This window comes from Prunus dulcis, chromosome 2, assembly GCF_902201215.1.
Source record: "Prunus dulcis chromosome 2, ALMONDv2, whole genome shotgun sequence".
Taxonomy (NCBI): Eukaryota; Viridiplantae; Streptophyta; class Magnoliopsida; order Rosales; family Rosaceae; genus Prunus; species Prunus dulcis.
Genome location: NC_047651.1, coordinates 20,977,463 through 21,002,096, shown reverse-complemented (window position 1 = coordinate 21,002,096; position 24,634 = coordinate 20,977,463). Strand labels below are relative to the sequence as shown.

Here is a 24,634-nt window from a genome sequence, read left to right as displayed (position 1 = left end):
TGTTTTTAAGGCTTCATTTTTTTTTTTTGGGGTCAAGTTTTTAGGCTTCATTAAGTCTAGAAAAAAGGGGTGCTTTAAAGTTAGATTTGGAGAAATATTAATTATGAGATTAGAAATTTAGAGCATTGGACTTAAATAACTTCAAATAAAAAAATAAAATAAAAAAGTCGGTCTGAACCGGTTTTGTAAGGTGTAAAACTGACACCAGAACAGAATGGACTGGTTTAAAAACTGGTTTTACACCAACACTTTGAACCGAAAACGACGACGTCTGGTCCCTGCAACGCAATGCTGCTGGGAGCTCGAAAAATCAGCCGACATTGGTGTACTCGTCGTCCAAATCTCAGCCTCTCCCATACTCCAAGCACCAAGCTCAACTCCCACATCTCAGCCTCGTTGCATTCTCTCTGTCAGGTTGAGGAATTGGACGACTTCTTGCCGTGGTTGGAGCGCAAGGCCGGCGCCGAGATATCGTCCGTGCTTTCCATTGGGAAATCAGCCTACGGAAGGTCTCTGTTTGCTTCGAAGACTATAAGAGCCGGAGACTGCATATTGAAGGTTCCGTTCAACGCGGTATGTGGTGCCGTTTGATCTTAACACCAAATCATTAAGACTCTAATAACAGATTTAAGTATCAATTTATGGTTAATGAGTTTAGTTAATTGAAATTGCAGCAGCTAGCTCCGGATAATCTCAATCCTGAACTGAAAGCTTTGCTAAGTGATGATGTTGGCGATGTTGCCAAGCTCGCCATTGTCGTTTTGCTTGAGCAGAAAATGGGCCATGTAACATTACTGTTCTATGGTTTACTTCATTTTTTGTTTTTGTTTATGGTACTGGTTTACTTGAATGTGTGGAAAGATTTTGCTGCAGAGATTGAGGTTTTTGTTTATGCAGGATTCTGAATGGGCCCCTTACATAAGCCGTCTTCCTCGCCTGGAGGAGATGCATAACACAGTGAGTGTTATGCTTTTTAACTTCCCCCTTCCCATTCTTAGGCTCATATTGGGGTTTAGATTAAATGTTTTTGGCATGTGGATAATGTTTTTGCTGGAGAAAATTTAGCACGTTATGTTGTTATTCTATCAATTGAAATAAGAATCTACCTGATATTAGTCCATAACGTGTTTTTAATTTGTATGGTTGTATACATTTCTTGAATCACAGCAATTTGCACCATATTTGACATGGATGTTATTTGTATATTCTTAGATATTTTGGAGCGAAGGTGAGCTGGAGATGATTCGTCAAAGCTCTGTGTATCAGGAAACAATTAATCAAAGATCTCAAATACAACAGGATTTTTTGGCAATTAGGACGGTATCATGTACTTAGATTGTTTTATTCTCTAGCTAATGGTTTTGGGACATGGCTTGTTGCACTTCTTCTTAGTTTTTGCCTCTTAGATTATGAATATTGTTAAGATATGTTTTCAGGCTCTCAAGAACTTTCCCGAAACGTTCGAAAGTATCACCTATGAGGATTTCATGCATGCATACGCTTTAGGTAAGCTACTACGTTTTAAACCATTTACTTGTTCAAATCGGTCAGAATTATTTGCTCCAATTGTACTTAATTACAACTTTTGAATATAATTAGGGAATGAGGGGGTGGGCATGTTATATGCTTTAGGACTTGGAGTGCCCCAAAAACTTTAAAATTGCATCCAAATTACTTGCGGCAGTTGCATCTCTTAAAGATCTTTTAAAACTTATTCTCGCTGGTTCACCATGGATTTTACAGTTACTTCTCGAGCATGGGGAAGCACAAAAGGCTATTCCCTGGTAAACATTTATACAAATTTCAAGTAAATATTGTTATGATGGAGTTTAATTTAATGTGTGCCTTTTTGTAGTTGCATAATTGTTTGGATTATTAAATTATTCTATAGATCCCATTTGCTGATTTTTCGAATCATGACGGGACTTCAGAATCAATTGTGTTGAGTGATGAAGACAAACTTTTTTCAGAGGTACCCTCTCTTTCTCTCGGTGTTTTGATTATCTGCCATGCTTATTGATTTGGTAATAGGAATTCAGTCTGCACTCTTACGGAAATTAATTATTTTTTATTTCATTTTTCTTTCTTTTGGTTTAGTTATTGAGATAATTTGTGGGATATGCTACTTGTTTCTGGGCAGGTTCTTGCTGATCGTAATTATACTCCTGGTGAACAGGTTAGATGCTACTTAATTTGGATGACTTTCTCCCCTATTTAAAGAATTACATGTACCCCTTTGAATTTTTATTTATTTTTGGTTTGAAAAATTGATGAATTTGTCTGTGTTTTTGGTAGATAGTTCATTAACATTTTCATTCATACTTGCGTTGCGTTAGATGTGTCTTGTTTGGGTTTGAAATTTTCATGACCTTCTGCTAATTTCTTATGTATTTGTAGTAATGACTTAGCATAACTCTTAATTTAACATAGGATCACAGCACATGCACATAGGATCTTTGTTAGAGAAAAAAGCAACACAATAAATCTTGAGATATGCAGTGGGTTTAATGTTTAGAAATGACTGGAACTTCGGTTTTCATTACTGTTTGTCATGTATTGTCTTTTCATAAATCTCCCATATCATGCGTTTGTTCCAGCATGCGTTTATATGTTATGAATGGATAATATACATGGCAACATCCTGGGTTGTAACTCTGTGACTATGGGTATGTTGCAGCATTACTCATCTATAGTTGTAACTCTAGACTTCACTTTCATATATTTGTGTAGGTACTAATAAGATATGGAAAATTTTCAAATGCTACCCTGCTGTTGGACTTTGGGTTTACTCTTCCATACAACATTCATGGCCAGGTCAGTCTTGGTCTTCAATTTGAGTATTCACAACACATGCTTTGTTATTGTGGTATAATCTTTCTGTAGCTTAATTCATATTTCTTATTTGATTTATTTTTCTGACCAAACCAAAAATAAAAACTTGATGTGTTTTATTTAACACACTGACTAAAAGTTTGTTTTAATAACAGAACTAGCTCTGTTTTTATTTTCAAAATTTTTGTTTTTGGGCCTAGTACTGAATAAAAATGTCTGTGATAAGTTTTTTCCTTTTGGGTCTGAACCTCTTTGATAAGTTGGATTGGCTTTCATGGGAGCATATTTACTACAAATCAGGAGTCTTGAGTTTGAGAGTTATGAAACTTGGTCAGTGTTCCTATAAGCTTCTGGTCTTGTTTACAATTCAGGAGTATAGATGCTTATAACGTATCGATTGGGAATTATTGTGAAGAGAATCTCCATATGGCCCAAAAGTTGTCATTAATTGTTTTGTTTCCTTAATTTTCTAGTACAAACGTGAATATCATCTGATTGGACTCCACCTTCACATAAACAATATTAGGTGAATCAGATTTCCTTTCTTTAAAAAATTCTCTCAAAAATTGAAGTTCATTGTTAGGGGTGCCTGTGGCTCTATTTTCAGATCCAGATCCAGGGCAGCATACCTCATCATGATAACCTTCGGGAAATGAAGTTGGATCTTTTGAAGAGACACCACAGACCAGTCAGTAAAGATGACAATGGTTTCAGCTCTTCAATGGATTCTTTCACCATCAAGTTGGTAGTGATGCATGGACTTATCTCTCACTTTTTCTCCCCTTTTCCTTTTCCCCTCTTCCTGTTCCTTTGCCTACATGATGGTCTTTATCCCTTGCATCTAGTGGCACTTTGTGAAGTCATCAAATATTCTGTTTTTTGTGTTTATATATTGTGCACTTGTTCACTTAAATCACTACTGGCAAAGTCTTTGTGAGCTTAAGTAGTTTACTGGTTAGTTGCTCTATGGCTGTATATAATAATGTTGTTTATTTGGTTTATCCGCATGTTGACATGATATCTTGTGATGAAAAATCTATTTCTGATTAATAATAATCCTGTCACCACATAGGGAAATCAGGTCTGGTAGTGGAAAAGGGAAAGGAATTCCACAATCACTTCGTGCATTTGCTCGTGTTCTATGTTGCACCTCTCCTCAAGGTGTGTTTCATGTTACCTTGCTCTCATGCATTGTTTGATATGATTCTGATCTCATTTTACCCTTTTATGACCACATCTTAAAATTTTTCTTGATTGTTTCTTGATATTCAGAACTTAGTGACCTGGTCGAGGAAGCTGCACAACATGATGGACGATTGGCTCGGCGTCCTTTAACGAACATCAGCAGAGAGATTAAAGCACATCAGATGTTGATATCAACATTAACCCAATTAGCTGAGGATTATGATGCATCTGTTAAGGTTGAGATGCTAATTTTTCAGCCCTTTCTTTCTCTGATTCTTTTGCCGAACTTGCCTAATCTAAGTCCAACAAGAGTTCATTATTTTTGTGTTATAATGCATTATTTCACACGACAATACACCCATTACAAATGTTGCTTAAATTTGTTTGCTTATCTCCAACAGAGGCATGTTGAATCAGCTGCATATTGTAACATATTTGCCTCATAGGCATTTAGGCAGCAGTAATAAACATATAAAGAGGGTGGAATTAGTTATGCTCATCTTTGATTTACGTATGCACATCTGAATACACATGTAGTAACTCGTTTTTGTGCCCTTTGAGTGCATACATAGTCTTTGGGGCCGATAAGTTCTCCCGCTACACGTGAAAGACTTTCTCACCGGAGGCAAATGGCTCGGGATCTCCTTAGTGGCGAGCTTCGTATCCTCGAATCTGCTTCTGCGTGGCTAAAGAACTACTGCGCAACCTTGATGGCAACTGACTGCCATAGAGATGGTGTATGTTCCACAAAACAACCAAGGCGCAGGACTGAGAGGGGAGAGATGTAATATAATAGGACTGTATCAGTGAGATCAAACACTGGTACAAGTTGTAGAAACACTGGTACAAGTTGTAGATTCATATCAAACTGTTTGCCCCGGGTATATTTGGATTTCCTTGTGAATGTTTTGTTGTCAAGCGTATGATGCTATATTTGTAATTTGATATCCTCTACTTTTTCTGATCATTTCCGTACCGTATAATTATTTGATTTAAAATTTATTCGATATTTACACATGCATTACCCACTTTCTACATAGTCGAAGGATGTCCGGAGTTGATTTTTTATTTGAGTACAAGCAATAGTCTGAATTATAGGAGGAGAGAGATTTCTTACACACACATAACTATGATGTCATGAGAATTCGAACTTGAGATCTCTGGTCTGCAATTCAAAGTCCTTTTCTATTAGGCTAGATCCCGTTGGCAAAAACGAGTTTGGAGTTGATAAAACAAAATAATTGCAAGGGGGTCACCAACGAAATCTAAAATTGTAGAACCAAGTCTTGAGAGAAACTGTGTCCGAAATTACCAAAAGCATCAGTCACCAAATTCGCTTCTCGGAAAATATTGGTTTTTATACTTTTCGGAAAAAAATAAATTGGTTTCTATTCGATCTATATTAGTAAAGTGGATAAAAGAAACGAGAAAACAAGAAAAACAAACTGAAGCGAAAGTGATTAAAAAGAGAAAGACGGTGAGAAAACTTTATTTTATTTTCAGCTCCAGCAGTGATTGTCTTGTCGGCACTCAGCGGCATGGTTGGACTCGTAAATTTAGACGAATAGAAGGGTTGTTACAAATACGCCTTTGTCTTTAAAAATCTTATCCTGCGCTATAAATACAAAGAGAGGAAAACAAGTTCGTTCTCTTGCTGAAAGAAATCTAGGGTTGGATACTGGTAGCCTCGTCTTCTTCAGGTGCGCCTCTTTCCCTCTCTCTTTTTCTTCCCTGCAACAATTTCTGAGATTTAGGGATTTATATTTCCGATTAGATTTACTTCCAACCTTTTCAGGCTTTTTACTTTTCCGAATTTCTGTGATCAATGAGCTACCAAATAGATGAATTCCAGGACACAGAAAAAGGATTAAGATTCGGCAATTTTTATTGTATGTGTATGCATAGTTTGTGATTTTTTTGGTTGATTTTTTTTATTTTGGTCCAAAATATTTTTGGTTGAATTGGCCATGAATATATTGAAGTATGCTTGAATTATGCATATGAAGTATTCAGGTTATATCTTTGGCTTCTGGATTGAAACTTTTCTCCCTCGGTCTGTTTATACTTTTTATTTTTGATGACCTTTCGGCTAGCAAAATAGGAATAGAGTTTTGTGGGTCTGTATCTCAGGGAGCATAAATGGCACTATTCATTTAATTTGTATGTCTGCATTCTCTTGTATAGAAATCTGTGAAATTAGTGGTTTGGTTTTTACAATTTGGTGTTTTTCTCATTTTATTTAAGCAAAATAAAAGTTGTGTCTTTTTTTGTAATTTTGTTTCCACCAAGAATAATATTGGATAATATGGAACTTTGCTTAGCTATGAATCCAAACAACTTAATCGAGTGTTATCTTACGGATTCTGTAATAAGTTTGATTATTTACCTCCTTGTATGGTTTGAGATGCAATCCTTATTTTTTTCTTTCCATCTTTATTTCCAAGATGAATATGTAATTCCATATGTATGCTTTTAAAGGTATGAAATAGTGGGTATGGTTGCGCTCAAAGATGACTCATATTTGTTGCAGGTAAAATGCCTCGACATGATGACCGCCATGGTGGTTCACGGCTCTATGTTGGTCGCTTGTCATCACGGACAAGATCACGCGAACTTGAAGACGTATTTAGCAGATATGGAAGGTAAGCAAAATGATTTTTACGAGTCATAGGAGTTCCTCGTGTTTTGGGATGGTTATGTTACATAGAAAAAAAAGGGTTAGACAATTCTTGATTGTTCTGTTTGGTTGAATGCTTCATGAATTTTCACAGTTCAATGGAGTATACACGAGTCTGTCCTTTTGTCATTGTTTTTTCTGTTTGCAATTCCATACTGCATTACCTTCATGTACAAATCCTTAAGACTCATTGGGACTTCCAGTTCCATTAAATAAGCAAGCATCATTGAGAATATGTGTTTGTGTATTTACCCATTCGTGTCTAACTCTATGCAATTAACAGTGAATAAATCCTATATTTGTATTCCTATCTGTTTTTGGGTATTTTGCCGTTTTTACTTTCTGTTCTGGATTAGTGGTCATTGGAGGTTGTCCAAATTTAAGAATATGGTTTTTAGGAGACAATGAAACCTTTGCCAAGCCAGTGCTTGTGCTACTTAAGTGTGTATTTCTTCTATCTTCGTGAGAACATTTCACCCCTCCACGTGTCCCTTTGGTTTAACTTCAATGATCTTGTTGAAGGTTTCTTGGCTTTTGCCAAACCTGGAGGTCTTGGTGAGAGGTCCAATTGGTGGATTTGGCGAGTCTTTCTATAATATTATTGCGTTTTTTAATGGAAATGGCAACAATCTCAAAGTGGTGTTTAGTTGATCTGTGAGGGGCGAAGTATCATCCCTTTGATGCTTGTGTCATGATGGCCTTACTGTTTCTGGAACCCGTTTACGCAGAGTACGCGATGTGGATATGAAGCGCGACTTTGCCTTTGTTGTATGTTATTCTGTACCCTTCTCTCTCTCTCTCTCTCTCTCTCTCTCTCTCTCTCTCTCTCTCACTTACACAGGCGCACACATGCACAGGCATGTGCTCGTCCATTCTTCCACTTGATTATTGTGGTTTCATCATCTATTTCCTTCTCAAATTATCTGTTTTCTTTTTGCAAATTTTATCTTCCGCTTGTTCTATTTTGTTACTTAAAAACAGGAATTTAGTGACCCTCGGGATGCTGATGATGCAAGATATAGCCTGAACGGTCGGGATGTTGATGGGAGCCGTCTAATTGTGGAATTTGCAAGGGGGGTATGTTCTGACTTATTTGCTTAGAATCCTTCTCATATTTTGGCAATGTGTGCTACTCGTATATTATTGCCAGTGGTTCCTGACCCATGCTTTTTGTTTGATTTTTGTTATCATGCATTGCAGAGTTTAACCCCTGAATAGTTGTTTGCCCAATTGATGTATCATTAAATAAAGTGGCATGGGTCTAGTTTTATAATTATTTTTTGTCTTGCCTGATATTTGTGCTCACTACCTCCTCTCTTAATGTAGCAGAAAATGCCATTAATATTTTGCTTGATGTTGGCTTGCATTCAGGCACCACGGGGTCCTGGCGGATCTCGTGAGTATCTTGGGAGAGGGCCTCCTCCTGGATCAGGACGCTGTTTCAACTGTGGACTTGATGGGCACTGGGCTCGAGATTGCAAAGCTGGGGACTGGAAGAATAAGTGTTATCGATGTGGAGAACGAGGGCACATTGAAAGAAACTGCCAGAATAGTCCAAAGAAAACCAAGTGTGTGCTCTCTCTCTCTCTCTCTTTCTGCCTTTTGACATTCTGCAGTTCTGATTTATTTATTTATTTTATATACAGAGGGCGTAGTCATTCACGTTCACCAAGTCCAAGGCGGGGCAGAAGTCGAAGCCGTAGTTACAGCAGGGGTCATAGTTACAGGTTTATCATCATCCCTTTTCTGATGAGATTTTTCCTGGACCTTTTTCCCGCTCACCTTTGATCTGTGCCTAATCTGTCAAAGGCCTTTGAAGCAAATCCTTGGTGGAGTAGCGAGTTTTCAAGTATCTATGTGATATGTGACCTATTTCTGCATAATTTTTGTTTAAACTCATCTTTTTTAATCTGCAGTCGATCCAGATCACCTGTGAGGAGAGAAAGGAGTTTGGAGAGAAGATCAAGGAGCCCTCAAGACAGCCGTAGCCCTAAGAGGCGTAGGGCTTCACCACCACCATCCAAGGGGAGGAAGCACGATCGTACACCCGAAGGGAGGAGCCCACGAGTGAGGGGTAGCCTCTCCCCCCAGGATCGCAGATCCGATTACAGTAGGAGTCCCAGAGGAAAGAGTAGAAGCCCTATTAACGATGTTGAAGGAGACAAGAACGGGGATAGGAGGCATAGAAGCCCTGCTGAAGAAAATGGTCACAGCCGCAGTCGCAGTCGCAGCCCAAGCCCCATCCGCAGGGGTGATAGGAGCTCTGTTGAAGATGATGAAGATAACCATGGTTCTCCAAGAGGCAGTGAATCAGCTTGAAAGCAGTTTGATGGCATATATATGCTGGTTTTACATGAACATTAGTGTGACAATTTTCTTGCTTTCAAGTGCAACTTTTTCAATATTTTGTTTTCTAGCTCAAAATTTTAATTCTCTTTTAAGATGATGAATTTGGATTTCTGTGGGGGCAATAGGTAATTTATGATTCGGATCCAGCAATTTTCTGTGATATATTTACAAGAATTTCTGAAGCAACCAATTAGTGGAGTTGTCAACTTCTTCACCATTGTTTCTCAGCCACCAACGCGTGCAAGACACGTGTTCTTTTTTCTATTTTCCAAACTGACAGGTTCTTTTGTTGGTAGGCGACACACGTATGTTAATCTCAAACTAACAGATGTACCTTGCTTCTTATTATTTAAAAAATTTATTGTTGTTGTTTACGGTTGCAATGAGTCCGGCCTCTTTGGGATATCAAGAGAAACTGGGTTCTACGTCTTCTTCCCCTTGATAATCTGCCATAGACTAGCCCCCCCAAACTCCACGGCTACTTGTTCCATGAAAGGCCTTGCCTTCCGTTGTAGCCCCAAACATCTTTTTGCCAGATCTGCCACCTTTTTGGCCGTCTCAGAAGTTGCTTCATCGAGTATTATTTGAGCATCAAGAATTTGGTCCAAGGGACCCTCTTCCACTGAAGTTCGAAATGAGCTTGCTAGGTTCACAGCACTAGCCCCCCCTGGAGGAGAAACTGGCTTTTGACTTGTTAGTGGCTCCGCTAGGACAACTTGGAAGCTATAGACGACACTTTTTTCTGCTAGTCTGTCGTTTCGAAAATGAGGGTCAAAGTATCCTTCCTTTGAAATTGAGCTAATATAATCTGAGCTCAAATAAGGTTCATTGAACAATCGTGACTGTCCAATGGCGTCTCTTTCAGTCTCATGCGTGTCTGAATCTTTGTGTTTAGTGAGATTCATATATGGATGTTCATTTTTCATGCTTCTCATCTGCAATCATATAACTTTTTATTTTATATTTTTAATTTTACTAATTTCACTATATGCTTGTATTAGTGGGTTTATTATTATTATTATTATTATTTTTCAACAAACGACAAATCATTTTATGATGACTTATTTATGTACATGCCCCTTATGCTTTCAAACTTGTCTCAGATTACCACATGTGTTTGAAAACGTCTCAAAGCACCCTCTAACATTTTAAAAACCGTCTCACGTTATCCATTCCGTCATTTTTTTGACATTCCGTTCCGAATGTTGGGCCCCACTTTCTTTTTTCTTCTTTTTTTCTCCTCCTTCCCCCTCCCCCTATTCCAGAACAGCAGCCCCTCCCCTTTGTTATTGTTCATCGCTTATTTACCCTCCAAAACTCAGAAATTTCTCCTAACCAACACAACTAGCAGCAAGAACAGCTTGAGAGGTTGAAAAATCATACCTGGATCGAAGCAAATGGTGCTTGGAATCCCCTGAACGAGGGATGGAGATTTTGGGTAAAAATCGGCCAATTTCTTGCTTTTTTCGGCGATCCAGACGGTGGTTGGCAGCGGCTGAGATGTGAGGCTAGTAGAGGACAACATGCTGGTTCTTTTGATACCCATGTCGTCGCTTGGGGTGGCCGGAGGAGGAGATGGCGGCCCAAAAATTGGTCGGATGAACAGTAACAAAGTTGTTCTTGAATGAGGGAGGGGGGAAGGAGGAAAAAAAAGGAAATGGGGCCCAAAATTCATAACGGAATGTCAAAAAAACTGACAGAAGGGGTAACGTGAGATGGTTTTTAAAAGGTTAGAGGGTACTTTGAGACGTTTTTAAACATAAGTGGTAATCTGAGATAAATTTGAAAGCACATGGGGCATGTACATAAATAAGCCTTTTATGATAACCAACAACGATTTTGAAAGTATGCAGAAAAACTTAAAAGCACTTTTAGAGTCATAAATGTGTTTTATGGAAAGATCATATACTAACTAGGTGCCTTTTCAAGACTTGCATTTGTAATAAACATGTTTATATAATAGAAACGCTTATTAACTATTTGGAAGGGGATTTCTCTCGTACATACACAATTATGATGTTGGGAGATTTGAACATGAGACCTTTAATCTTCAAATTAAGGTCGTTTTTCATTGGGTTAGACCCGGTTGACATAAAGTTAAATTCTTTTTTTTTAAAATGTAGCTTAATGTGTAAAAATGCTATAGTGAGAGCAAGTCCAATGGACACTTTAAGAGTTGGAAACTGAAGCCCAATCGCGTGTCTTAAATGTATATGGGTGTGGTTGGTTGCGGTCCATAAACTGAAGCGGGCCTCACGAGAAAGCCTAGCGCCCACGTGAAGCAAAGACTTGTCCCATTCACTGGCAGGAGAAGGACGCGCGGGTGTTATTGTTATTGATGTCAACGGCTATGATATCACGAGAAAGCCTAACATACTCTAGGAGAGCGGGGAAAAAGCAGAAGCCCCTCCCCACAGGATCGCAGATCTGATTACAGTAGGAGTCCTATTGACGATGTTAAAGGGGACAAGAATGGGGATAGGAGGCATAGAAGCCCTGAAGAAAACCGTCACAGCCGCAGCCGCAGCCGCAGCCAGCAATTTGGATTTCTGTGAGGGCAACAATAGGTAATTTATGATTCGGATCCAGCGTTGTCAACTTCTTCACCAACGCGTACAAGACACTAATGGTGAGTTGATTACAAGTTTAACAGGAACTAATTAGAGTATAAGCATGAATATAAACAGAGAAATATTCACTAATTAAATTAATAAAGCATCTGCAAACAACACTAATTAGAGTTTGTACCTTGATTGCTTGTTTATTTATTTATATTTATTTATTATTGTTGTTTCCGGTTGCAAAGAGGTTGGCCTGTTTGAGAAACTGGGTTCTCCCCTTTGATACTCTGCCATAAACTTGCGCAAACTCTCAAGCTCCATGGAAGGCCTTTCCTCCCTTTCTGAGCTTAAACATCTTTTTGCCAGATCCGCCACCTTTTTGGCCGTCTCAGAAGTTGCTTCATTGACTATTATTTGCGCATCAAGAATTTGGTCCAAGCGACCCTCTTCCACTGAAGTTCGAAATAAGCTTGGTAGATTCTCAGCAATAGTGCAATGACGAAAAACTGGCTTTTGACTTGTTAGTAACTCCGCTAGGATAACTCCAAAGCTATAGACGTCACTCTTTTCTGCTAGTCTGTCTCCTTGAAACTTAGGATCAAAGTGTTCTGTCTCTGAAATTGAGTATATTGAACAACCGAATTTCCACAATTTTGTTTGCAACTGTCCAATGGCAGACAATTGCGGTGTAATGATGATCCAATAATATATGTTTTGACGACAAAAATAGGTGTATGTATGGCGGACTGAATGAGTGTAAGTAAGCTAGTGCTCCAGCTGTTTCTGACGCAATCTTGAGTCGTAACTCCAATGAAAGTAGAGTAGTTGGTGACGATGATGATCCTTCAAAGCTGCCTGCTTCTTCTTCTTTATGAATGTGCTCAAAAAGTGTGCCATTGGGAACGTACTCAAAAACCAGTGCTCGTGTCTGTGGTTCCACACAACCACCTAAGAACCTCACCACATTTATGTGGTTGGTCTGAGAAGCAACAGCCGCCTCAATAGCTACATCTCCATGATAAATACCTGTGTACTTCTTTACCGCAACCACTGTTTTATCATCATCTGGCATGAGCAGTACCCCTTTGTAAAAGGTTGCATACCTGTCCTCATGAATGATTGTACTTTGATGGTAGTTGTATGTTGCCTTCTCAAGTTCGTTTGCACTAAATATTCTACAAATCATCCCAACGAAATAGTGCATTCTGACCACTCCCCCCCCAAGTCGCTAGCCGTGAGAACAAGGGCTTCAACATGACCTATTGCCTTAGCAGACTCGGTTGCCAAGAGTCTTTCGAACCAAGGATATAAGATCCACGATGGCGAAAGTAGAAGTTCTTCTCCACATACTTCTCCTGCACCTCGAGTTCGTTGCTGCAAATTATTATTAGAAGAAGAACCATGTCTCTTTTCAATGGATACATGTCCGTCCACAATGAATAGCATCATTTCAAGTGGTTCACCCTTTTTAATAATGATAGAATTGTCATCAAACTCCCTGGGCTTAAGATACGGACAAATGCTTCTCAATACACGTTCGTTCATGTTTCGCAACATCGGCACCTAGAAATAGAATGAATTAGTAAATACATACATCTTATCTTAGAAGAATACAGAAAGAATAGTAATTAGAATATTGTTAGTCGCGTCTCTCTAGATCTGAGTCTCATGTGATGTTGGTGTTTTGTGAGATTCATATATGGCGTGGATGTTCCTTAATTTTCATGCCTCTCATCTACAATCATATATATATAAACTAAGGATTATACTAATTTAACCTAAGGATGTGTTGTATTATAAACTAAGGATGTGTGTTGGTATTTTGAAAGTTTCACAACTATATCTCTCCCCTTAGAGTTACTTGTATAACACTGCTTAAGTTAACAAGTTATTATTAAATGCTTATTTGGATGGATGACACAAGTAATATCAATTTTGATATATATATATATATATATATATATATATATATGGAAAGGCTGCTAGTAATTATTAGAGTCACGGATTTGGAGGAACTTACTTGCTTCAACCTAGCCATAGGCATACAATTTTTAATACGTGTCTGAAGATCCAAGGGAAGAATAGTGTGGATATAGTCCAAATCAGCATCTCTGTTTTCTTCACGTTCTTGTCGTGCCTTCCCCATGATCTGCGACTTGAAGCTTTTGGGGATGCCATTTTTAGATAACCACAACTCTATCTCGCGACCTTTCTCTTCCATCTTCTGTTCCATTTTCATATTGTGTCTATGCGCCTCTATTCTTTGAGTATCGAACTGCATGTATGTCTATATATGCCAACACAAGCAGCTCAGTCATTAACTATGGGAATTACTTATTTATCCTTCCCAATCAAAAACCAACCCAAGCTTTAGAAAAAAACAAAAAACAGAAACATAAATGAGCCAACACTGTGCATATAGAATATCAGAGCCAAAAAAAAAAAGAGATAGAGAGATTAAAAACCTGCAAATTTCCAATGAGATATAAGAATAAAAGCAATCCAGTTATAGAGATGAACGCTGCAAAGAGGTTCTCCCATCCATCCACGCTAGGCTCAAGGTTTGAACCAAGAGAACTGGAGAAATGAAATATATTAGAGACAAAATATTGAACTTTTTTTTGGGTTCAACAAATTATATCACGCATGTGTGAGATTGAATTTATATTATTCTCCAACAAATTAAGCAAATCGATTTCCGATTCAACAAAACCACAAAAACAATTGGAGAATTTCTGGAAAAAATTTGTTGACCCCGGTATACCAAATTGAAGGACTGTAATATATATACCAACATTCACTGGACTTATAGGGCATATATCATTTAGAAATGTAATATTTCTAAACACGTGATGGTCACGACAACCAAAACTACTAGTGTTACATTTATTTTCTTTTTGACATGCATCATACCAACAAATGGCCATCCGTTGAATAGCGAAAAAGTACCATATAGCGCCAAGTACCTGAAGAATAATAAGGTAATTATTGATTAGATTAGACTTAAAGATGATTATGAAATTATAAAGAAACAAAATTGAGCAGACTAAGAATTGTGAGGGTTTCTACCTATCGTGGTACATAATATATTTACTCCCACGCCCAAACTATCTAGAGTTTGAATCCCCTATTGTAACATCAAGAGAAAAAAAAAAAAAATTACGTACTCCACATTGAAAGAAGATTTTAAAGTTATAATATATTATATTGTTTTATTTTTTGTCGAATAATATATTGATCGTTTTGCCCGAACTTTTACCAAGAATCCAACCAGACAATGCTACATAAGCCTTTTATTTGTTGATAGTTTTGTCCGCTTTAGTTTTTTTTTTTTTTTAATAACATGTTAGTTTGTTGTTCACTTGTGATTGGTACTCTAAATTTCAAGTTGATGTCTTTGATTGGACTATTGAAGTTTATCTTTGATGTAAAAAAGAAATTTATCTAAAGCAAGCAATTGTACCATGAAAGTAAAATAAATCATGATAAAATATTGAAACTTACATGACTAGCTAGCAAGAACTTGATTAAACTTATATTCATTTTTGTTGTTACTAATATCTTGGATCTTATTTGATTAAACTATAAGACCTGTTTTAATTTGCTGCCCTAAAAGTCCAAATCCCTAATTTTTCCTCATAGTGGGTCTGTGTTATTGATTTGCAAATTTTTTTCAAATACTGAAATTGATTTGATTGTGTTATTATTTTCATGAAATCAGGTTAAACAATTTAGTTATTAAAATACTATATGATTGCTTTTGGTAAGGTTTTCTCTTTGGTTATTAAAAATTAGTTGGTAAACCCTGAAATCGGTATTTGGATATGCTGGTTCGTTTGTTACAGGGTTTAGGATAGCTCTGTCTAAAGATATGTTCGTTCTTTTACTACAGGGTTTTAATTCAAATTCGTTCTTATGCTGGTTTATGGGACTGGGGATTTGAATTTGATAATTTTTGTTTTGGTAGGGGAAAGAAAATTTGGGAGTGTGATTCTAGGAACTGATTGCAATGTTTTAGCATAGTTGACTTGAAGAAGACTGGTTTAGGAAATATATGTGGGATTTGAAAATCTGACTTCTAAATTGGAATTCTGTTTGCGGACATTAATGATGACGAGAAAGAATTCAGAAAAGTTAAAATTCATAATTTTTTTGTTTGTGGGTTTGATTTACCAAGCATATTTTTGCTGATTTTTTGCGTTGAATGGAGACTTGTTGAAAATTAAAAAAGTTTGTATATCCTAATTTCAGAATGCAGAGTTTGGTTATATTATTTTTTTCCTTTTCATGGGCTAATAATTTGGCCATGGTTCTACTCTTTGCAGCTGCTAGGGACTGGAATGGATACGCAGGATACATCTCCTTCAGTGTTGCTATTCTTTGACAAGCAAAGATTTATATTTAATGTTGAAGAGGTAATGAACTCAATTACATACATATTCCCTGTGGTTTCTTGCCGTACCGATTTTGCTCAAGCTAATTTTTTGGTTTAATGAAAAGATTGTGCATGCATAAAATACTCAAGCTAATTTCTTCTCCAAATTTTCTGTTTTTTTCTTCCTTTTTCTTCTTTTTTTTTTTAAAAAATCATGTCATCTTTTGATATTTTGCAGGTGGTCTTTCGTTGCTTTGGATAGAGCCATTTGGTAGGTGTTTTCAGTTCTATTAAGCAAGGGGTGAGTTTCTAGGCTGAAATTTCAATTAATGGTTTTAAGTTTTGTGAATCGAGCATAGGAATTAGCTAATGGCATCAATTGACAATTGGTTGGTGTTAATTTATTGTTGTAATGATAGGTTTAGATGATTACAATATTTGAACATGTTGGTAAATCCTTTTGAGTGTTTTGGCAATTGGGTAGTTGAGATGTTCCCTGCCTATTTTCATCGCTTTATACACATTTCACGCAATTTTAAAACCCACAGCATCGCGCGGCCACCTTTTGCTAGTTTTAGCTAAAAGCACTAGAAAACTATTTTAGAAACTCTCTATAAAATTTCTGCATGATATATGTACAAAAATTTCGGATGCAACCGTGAAAGGCACAAATTCGTAGTTTGATAGACGATCCAACTCTGAGTTGCAATAGCCGTGTGACCAAGTCATGAGGGCCCAGTGGTCCCATTTTATGAAAGTAGATAGGAGCTCGTTGTCTTCTCCAATTTTCATCTTCTTCACCATGTGGCTCAGAAACTTTTAGATGTATACATACAATATACAACACATTGGTTTCATGTTCTTCTTTGTTGCCATTACTTCAAGGCTAATTTTAACCCTAAACCATTTATTTAAAGACTAATTAACTATGTTAATTAACCATCTATATACTAGCACACTCTGAAACCTTTCTGATTATTGTTACAGACTTGTGTATAATAAGAAGTTAGGGCCGAATGAGCAAAATAAGGTGTAAACCAGGTTTCTATTATTTAGGGAAAGTTGTAAGATGTAACAGAGAGCACAAATATAGGCAGAAATTTGAGCATAAGCAAGCACGAATATAAACAGAGGATCTTGACTTGTAAGTTGTAACAGAGAAAGGAAGGATGGAGCATCAAGAGTAGAGAAGCATCTGCAAACAACACTAATTAGAGTCAATTATTATTGTTGTTGTTTGTGAGATCAACAGAAACTGGGTTCTCCCCTTTGATTCTCTGCCATAAACTTGAGCAATCTCTCAAGCTCTGCGGCTACTTCTTTCATGGAAGGCCTTTCATCCCCTTTTGGCCTTAAACATCTTTTTGCCATATCCGCCACTTGTTTGGCCGTCTCAGATGAAGTTGCTTCATTGACAATTATTTCACCATCCAGAATTTGATCCAGGTGACCCTTTTCCAATGAGGATAGAAACCAGGCCAGGTCTCTCTTTCCCATAACCCTCTCAGGAGAAAAATCTCGCATGTTGTACGGGTTTCGACGATACATCCAGCAGAGCGAAACAGCGTTCCATTCTTTTAGACCCGCATTGACGTCCAGTTGAGTGCCGCAATGTTTCCTTTCATTATCATTTTCGAACACTTGACTGGTTAGTAGCTCCGCTAAGACAACTCCAAAGTTATAGACGTCACTCTTTTGTCTTAGTGCCTGCGGTTGATTATACTCAGGGTCCAAGTACCGTAATTTCTCTCGCACATAAGCTGCCACAGCTTCATCTTCATCATCATCGTCATCGTCATCATCAATGAACAATCGTGAAACTCCAAAGCCAGACAACTTCGCCGTGAAATCATCATCCAATAGTATATTTTTTGTGTTCACATGTCCGTGTATGATTGGCTTATTGGGAGTGAATGAGTGCAAGTAAGCCAGTGCTTCTGCGGTCTCTGACGCTATCTTTATCCGTAACTCCCATGAAAGTGGTGATGATGATCCTCTGCCCTCTTCTTCTTTACGAGTGTGTTGGGAAAGAGTGCCTTTGGGAATGTACTCAAAAACCAGTGCTTGTGTCTGTGGTTCCAAACAACAGCCTAAGAACCTCACCACATTTTTGTGGTCTATCTGAGAAGCAACCCCAACCTCTTTAATTACACGTGGACTGTAACTGATAGGTCTAGTAGTTTTGGACTTCTTTACCGCAATCCTTGTGCCATCTGGTAGATTTCCTTCGTAAACGGTGGAAGAGATTCCTTGACCAATGATATTATGGTAATTGTTTGTTGCCTCCTCAAGTTGTTTTGCACTAAATATTTTTGTCCCCAAAAAGTATTGCTTTCCGAATTCAAAGACCATATCCTGCACGTCACTAGCCTTGAGAACAAGGGCTTCAACATCACCTATTGTGATAGCAGACTTGGTTTCCGGTGCTTTGCGGGGAAATGAGGTCGACGGTAGCCTCCGTACAAGTTTTTCTCCACATACTTGTCCTGCACCTCGTTGCTGCAAATCACTGGAGCTATCTTTGCTTCTAATGCTTACAAGTCCTTCCACAATGTAGACCATCTTTTTTAGTCGTTTACCCTCTTCAATAATGATATCACCTTCAGTAAACTTCTTGGGCTTAAGACGCCGACAGATTTCTTTCAACACACTTTCATCCATGTTTTGAAACATTGGCACCTAGAATTAGAATTAATAAATAACATAATTATTATTCTATAATTCTATCTCTGCAGGTCTGGATCTTGATGTTTTTGTGATATTCATGTATGGTCCATCGTGTTCCGATTTCAAAATCTTGAAAGAACACAACAAAACCTTCAATTTATCTCATAGTGTTCTGATTTTATACCAACTTTATTGCTTTCATATGATCTTTTTTTTTTAAACTGACTTATTTTTGGTCTAACATGCCCCCCAAAGACATAAATTACTAGCTCCACCACTGTGTATGGAGCATCTGCTTGCATCCATGCATGTCGATTTTTCATAATGATCATCTACAAACATACAACCTTATCATATTATAGTTATTTCCTCTTTAGTATATATATATATATATATATATATATTTTTTTTTAATAACTAAAGGATGTGTGTTGGTATTTTGAAAGTTTCACAACTCCTCTGGGAGTGGATTTGTGTTGGTATATATGTAGATGGAAAGGCTACTACTTAATTAAAGTCATGGGTGAAGGAACTTACCTGCTTCAACCTAGTCATAGGCATATACTGTTTAATACGCATTTGAAGAGTCGAGGGAAGAATAGAGAAGATATAGTCCAAATCAGCATCCCTGTCTACTTCAACTTCTTGTCGCACCTTCACCATCATCTGCGACTTGATATCATTAATCAACCTTTTGGGGACGCCATTTTTAGATAACCACAACTCTGTCTCTGGATCTTTCTTTTCCATCTTTCGTTCCACTTTCATCTTGTGTCTATGGTCTTCTCTTCGTGCAGTATTCAACTGCATGTATGTCTATATATGCCAACAAGCAGCTCAGTCATTATTAACTAGGAATTAGTTATTTATATATCATCGCCAATCAAAAACGATACAAGAAACTCAAGCCTAACCTGCAAATTTCCAATGAGATATAAGAATAAAAGCAAGCCAATTATAGATATAAAAGCCGCAAACAGGTTTTCCCATCCATCGATACTAGGCTCCAGGTTTGAACCAAGAGAACTGCAAAAATGAAATGGTGAAATATATGATTGGAAGTAAGCAAATTCATCACCCACACCAAACAAAACAACACAAAAAAAAATTATGCAAACCTCAAATTTCGCAGGCCCCACCAAAAACAATTGGAGAACTTTTCAAAATAATTTGTTGAACCCAGTATACCAGATTGAAGGATTGTACCATATATACCAAAATCAAAACGCGTTGTATTCACTGGACTTATAGGGCATAAATCATTTAGAAATCTTATATTTCTAAATGTCTGATGCTCATGACAACCAAAAGTACTAGTGTCACATCCATTTTCTTTTCGACATGCATCATGCCAACAAATGGCAATTCGTTGGATAGCGAAAAAATACCATATGGCTCCAAGTACCTAAATAATAACAAGAAAATACCATTAGATTAGACTTAGAGATGATGATGAAAACATGAAGAAAATTTCTTTAACTTCACTCAAGTTTCCAACAACAACAAAAAATAAAAAAACTTCACTCAAGTTTAAAAAGAAAAAAAGAACTTCAGAAAATATTAATTAAATACTGCAAAATTTGCCGTATTTAGGTCACGTCACAACATTAGATTCTCATTACTAGAACGGTATCCTTATTTCATCAACTTATCTTCACCCTTTAAACATACTTATGCGAGTTTCTACCTATAGCAGTACAAGGGACTAGAGTTTTGAATCCCCCTTATAACAAAAAGAAAAAATAACATACACTAAGGATTCGAGGAAGAAATTAATGTTATGATGATATATTATGGTTTTTCGAAAATATAACTGAAGAATATTAAGTATATGTACTCTACTATAATATGGATCATTTTGACCCATGTACATTAATATTGTCATTCATCAAGGTTGGTTGAGTTAAGAACCTAGCCTTTTACCGAAAAAAAAAAAATCCGAACAAATAATGCCTTTCACCAAGATTAAATATTGTTACTTACATGACTAGCGAGGATGTACATAAAGAAATTCAAGACACCTTTAACCCATATGGCAGTCTCTCCGGTCCCTCCTTTAGGAGTCCTTTTAAGTTCCTTACATGATAAGTAGATACAAAGAACTCGTGGCACATATTGCAACAAAACAAAAAAGTTCATGATAGCCATCCTTTTTGTGCTCAAAGATCTCAAGTCCCTCATTTTTGAAAAGAAGATGAAGATTGCTACCTGGACAACATACATTAGTAATACAAACAATTAAATCAAATTATCAGGAGTAAAATTGTGAATTATTAATTAAGATATTTATTGTCAGTTTCATTTGTTATAACCTATTTGTGTTCAAATTTGTTATAACCCATTTCATATATTGCCTAGTGTAGGTAATTCGCAACCACAATATGTGGAGCATACATCTCATAATATTGTGGAGCACACTTCTTATGCTTTTATAAGAGGAAAATGCTAGGAATACCACATTTACCACTTTTTAAATCATACTTCTAATAAAATGAGACTTATTGTATTGGTGGTCTCCATCTCTATTAGAGAGATGGTTTACAAACGCGGTCTCCCTAACATGACCCTAATAAAGGCAGGAAGAAAAAAAAAAAAAAGGAGCAAATTGAATCTTATATGCAAAGACATAAGCAGAGAATGAGGAAACATTTAAAATACCAAAAAATGCCCTTAATTAATGTAAATATTAAGAATTGAGAGTATTAATTAAGTAAGCATAATATGGTTAATTTATACTTTTTCATATTTTTTTAAAAAACAAAACAAAACAAAATCAAAACATGTATCCTACTTTTATGGAAGACAACTAATTGGCACATGCGCCAAGAGGCTAGTATTAGTAATAAATAATGACACAAGCTTTTGGGGCTTTGTGTCTAATTGTTTTGAGAGCATTTTTACTCACAACTTTAACCCAAAGTGTATCTTAACTACTCTATCTATATGCATAATTATGATTCTATAAATACAAAGTAAAAATGAATTCTCTTACCTGTGGAAGCGGAAGAATGGCCATAATGTCAATTAAGATATTGTATGACCCCAAGATTGTCTTAGCAATTGTTGGCACAAAATATTTCCTCCAAAATCTTAATTTCGAGCAGTAAAGCCTAATACGACGATATAGATCCATGACATCAGAATAGTTGGGTGATGCATAAATTTGAAAAATAATGTCCAATATATAGAAAAGATCAGTGACTGATCTTAGAAGAAGAGCGGCAATCTTCAAGTTTCTGTCGTATAGCAGACACTTGATTTCATCCCTCATCATAGGAACGTAGAGAAACAATGGATCCAATAAAACAGCAAACAGACATGATGCTACAAATATCTTCTTCCACTTTTGAAGGAAGCACCCCTGAGGAGGAGGATCATGAGCTTCCTCCTCTTTTGGTGACCATTTCTTACTTGATCCATGTTCATCTTTCATGACTGAATTTTCCACTGTAGCCTCTGGTTTTGAATGACTACTGGAGAAAAACAAGAAAGAAAAATAAAAATAAAAATTGCGCCTATCAGCTCGTTTGAAGAGAATTAAAATTTGACTGTGGTTAGATTATTGCAACGCAATGACTTTACAAGAAATTACCTAATCAAATCCAATTAATAAAATAATCAGCCAAACAAGGGACTTTACTAAGCCCTCACTTCAAACTCTCATCACTTTGAAGAAGTGAAGTAGTCCCTCATTCAAACACAACTTTGTTGTCCTCAAAACAACAAAAGGTTCTGTTCTGTACGTTGTTTGATATAAGAAAGGAAAAAAAAAAAAAAATGGTGCATGCATGTTAAAGTTGTACGTATATTATATGCAAACTAACCTTGCAACTTTCTCTTTCGAGTTGTCTGCAACTGGAGTTCCTTCAGCTTTCTCTTCCATCTTCTCCAAAGCTATAACTACTTCACCGTTAGCCATACAAAACTCAAACCTTTTGTTTGTTTGTTTTTTTTTCTATTTACAGAAACTGAATCTGATCTTGGTAGTGGAATTTGCAAATGATGGAGCAAAACCCTTTTTAAATCTCAAAATTTCTACAACTGAAGTCAAGTTTATAATGGTAGATGTCTTCTTGGGGGCCCACGTGACCTATTTGTGTGGACTATTTTCTGCCACGTTTTGAGTCTTCTTGAATGCACCTGGGCTCCTCGATCGTTAAAAGGACAGATATTTTTTTGGCAGCAGGTGAGTGAGCACTTGTCTTAAATGGTATCAAATAATGCAGGTATGAAATCTTTTTTATTTTTCTGCCAAAATTATAAAGTGAAGAGGGGAAATTCACAAACACATAAATTATGAAACTTGAACTCATAACTATTTAGAAGCACAGTCAAAATTTGAGCCAATAACATCCCATTAATTGCAGGTATGAAATCAGGGAAAGTAAATTTCCAAAAAATAAAAAAAATGTGATGGCACTTGGCGAGTATTCTTTAAAGGAAAATGCTAAGGGCCTATTTGTTAACCATTTCAATTTTATTTTTTAGACTAGAATATAGAGGAAAATGAGAATGATGATGAGATTGAGAAAAAGAGTGAGAGAGAGAAGTAACAGAAGTGAAAACAAATACAAATACTTCCTCCTTCTTTTTTCTCTATATTATACTAACGCAAAACAATGCCATATTATTCTTCTATGTGCTTAATCTAATACTCACAGTACTACATCAAAGGGCACTTTACACAAAATGATTCCTTTATCTTAATATCCACTGCTATCTCAAACCAAACAATTAATGGAAATTCGGACCCGAAAAACCAAAAACCTAGTTTTGTTCTACTAGATAAATTTAATATAGTGACATACAGCTTGAAAATAATTGAGGTTTGGTATGGGTCGGGGTGGGCTCATGAGTAACATCCGGTCGTCTCTATTATTTGATGGGAAAATTCCATGCACATGGTAATGGTAGTAAGTGAAGTGATAGACAAAATGCTTTACTTTTTAAAAGCAAATAATAATATGATGACTACTTTGTTGACACTACGACCCCATTTGATGTGCATAATTGGATTTAATTATTTCTTTCTTTTTTTTGTTTTTATTGCGTTCATTTGTTTTTTGTTTTTTTTAAATTTTAAATGCTAAGGACTTGTTAATGGGATATTGTCCAGTTAAAAAGGGCATTGACTTACAAACTAAATATTTGAGGTTCGAATCTTCATAATATCATAGTTAAATGTGTGTATGAGAAATCTCTCTTCCTTATAATTTAAACTATCATTTATATTAAAGAAAAAATATCGAAGATTTAAATGACAAGCACAATATCATTATGCCCATAAAGGACATGAGCATGGGTTTACTCGAGTGGAATCAAGCTCAACAACCCTACACCCTGTCGTCCATGGGCCTGCAACAGTTACAAACTGAAGCCACAAAACCATCCCCAATGGAGCTGTTTTGAGCTCTAATGCTTGACGCTCAAAGAACCCAAGCAAGCCTGAAGAGGGCCTAGCAAAGACTTCTCCCATTCCAAAATAAAAAATTCAATGGCAGGAGAAGTACGCACTGCTGCTATTAGGGGTGAGAATCAATCTGGCCGAATTGATGAAATCGGTCAATTCAAATTTTAATTATCGGTTTGGTTTGATTTGGTTTTGATATAAAAAAAAATTCAAACGGTTTAAAAATCGAATCAGACTGTATATGTTTTAGTTTAGTGTGATTTTGAGCTTTTATAAACCAACTTAAACCAAACAAGACCATTTATCTATATATTTATGTTTTGNTTTACATGTATAATACTTAAATTANNTAATAACTATATATGAATATTTGAAATGAGCTAGTAGTTATTGAAATTTGAAGTTTNATGACATGTTGAGCTTTAGGATTTCATACNATAGAAAATGATTCAAGTATGGAGCAAGTTGTGAGTTTGTTGGTTGCAATTNGGCTAATAATGTTGAAAAAATGCAATAAAAAGGAGAATTGGGCTTAGGCCCAACCCGACTAAACCAAACCGTCTTAAATTGTTTGATTT

General features: G+C 36.6%; 3 protein-coding genes across 9 annotated transcripts; 2 read left to right on the top strand and 1 right to left on the bottom strand.

The window, feature by feature from the left end:
• The first annotated feature begins 246 nt into the window (after positions 1-246).
• On the top strand, positions 247-4,984 carry LOC117617487 (ribulose-1,5 bisphosphate carboxylase/oxygenase large subunit N-methyltransferase, chloroplastic). 5 transcript variants are annotated; one of them, XM_034346868.1, is made up of 13 exons: positions 247-573; positions 675-785; positions 898-957; positions 1,213-1,320; positions 1,437-1,506; positions 1,744-1,784; positions 1,892-1,972; positions 2,141-2,176; positions 2,731-2,814; positions 3,440-3,573; positions 3,905-3,993; positions 4,105-4,253; positions 4,590-4,984. In XM_034346868.1, the coding sequence occupies exons 1-13, from the start codon at positions 289-291 to the stop codon at positions 4,803-4,805; spliced, it is 1,464 nt and encodes a 487-aa protein (XP_034202759.1). In that variant the 5' UTR covers positions 247-288; the 3' UTR covers positions 4,806-4,984. The 5 variants fall into 5 exon arrangements, with proteins under 5 accessions (XP_034202759.1, XP_034202758.1, XP_034202761.1 ...); XM_034346867.1 differs by having other exon boundaries at positions 3,416-3,573; XM_034346872.1 differs by having other exon boundaries at positions 463-573; positions 659-785; positions 3,416-3,573.
• Positions 4,985-5,598: 614 nt separating this feature from the next.
• LOC117617488 (serine/arginine-rich splicing factor RS2Z32-like) lies at positions 5,599-9,257 on the top strand. Of its 2 annotated transcripts, XM_034346873.1 has the most exons (7): positions 5,599-5,717; positions 6,548-6,659; positions 7,423-7,462; positions 7,676-7,771; positions 8,066-8,262; positions 8,341-8,421; positions 8,611-9,257. In XM_034346873.1, the coding sequence occupies exons 2-7, from the start codon at positions 6,553-6,555 to the stop codon at positions 9,011-9,013; spliced, it is 924 nt and encodes a 307-aa protein (XP_034202764.1). In that variant the 5' UTR covers positions 5,599-5,717; positions 6,548-6,552; the 3' UTR covers positions 9,014-9,257. The 2 variants fall into 2 exon arrangements, with proteins under 2 accessions (XP_034202764.1, XP_034202765.1); XM_034346874.1 differs by lacking the exon at positions 5,599-5,717 and having other exon boundaries at positions 7,217-7,462.
• A 7,766-nt stretch (positions 9,258-17,023) lies between these two features.
• On the bottom strand, positions 17,024-22,624 carry LOC117620052 (cyclic nucleotide-gated ion channel 1-like). 2 transcript variants are annotated; one of them, XM_034350143.1, is made up of 7 exons: positions 22,471-22,624; positions 21,639-22,119; positions 20,630-20,854; positions 19,765-20,051; positions 19,561-19,672; positions 19,184-19,462; positions 17,024-18,658 (listed from the first exon to the last, which is right to left on the bottom strand). In XM_034350143.1, exons 1-7 carry the CDS (start codon positions 22,563-22,565, stop codon positions 17,225-17,227), a joined length of 2,913 nt encoding a protein of 970 aa, XP_034206034.1. In that variant the 5' UTR covers positions 22,566-22,624; the 3' UTR covers positions 17,024-17,224. The 2 variants fall into 2 exon arrangements, with proteins under 2 accessions (XP_034206034.1, XP_034206035.1); XM_034350144.1 differs by having other exon boundaries at positions 21,639-22,116.
• Between the last annotated feature and the right edge of the window lie 2,010 nt (positions 22,625-24,634).

Bases quoted from the DNA above. Each gene is read 5' to 3' on its own strand.
- LOC117620052 (XM_034350143.1), bottom strand. From the start codon at position 22,565: ATGGCTAACGGTGAAGTAGTTATAGCTTTGGAGAAGATGGAAGAGAAA. The intron at 19,673-19,764 runs GTTTGCATAATT...TCATTTTTGCAG, and splicing joins TGGGGCCTGCGAAATTTGAG to TTCTCTTGGTTCAAACCTGG. The intron at 19,463-19,560 runs GTTAGGCTTGAG...TGGCATATATAG, and splicing joins ATCTCATTGGAAATTTGCAG to ACATACATGCAGTTGAATAC.
- LOC117617488 (XM_034346873.1), top strand. From the start codon at position 6,553: ATGCCTCGACATGATGACCGCCATGGTGGTTCACGGCTCTATGTTGGT. The intron at 7,772-8,065 runs GTATGTTCTGAC...GCTTGCATTCAG, and splicing joins TTGTGGAATTTGCAAGGGGG to GCACCACGGGGTCCTGGCGG. The intron at 8,422-8,610 runs GTTTATCATCAT...TTTAATCTGCAG, and splicing joins AGCAGGGGTCATAGTTACAG to TCGATCCAGATCACCTGTGA.
- LOC117617487 (XM_034346867.1), top strand. From the start codon at position 289: ATGCTGCTGGGAGCTCGAAAAATCAGCCGACATTGGTGTACTCGTCGT. The intron at 1,507-1,743 runs GTAAGCTACTAC...TGGATTTTACAG, and splicing joins CATGCATGCATACGCTTTAG to TTACTTCTCGAGCATGGGGA. The intron at 1,973-2,140 runs GTACCCTCTCTT...GTTTCTGGGCAG, and splicing joins AAGACAAACTTTTTTCAGAG to GTTCTTGCTGATCGTAATTA.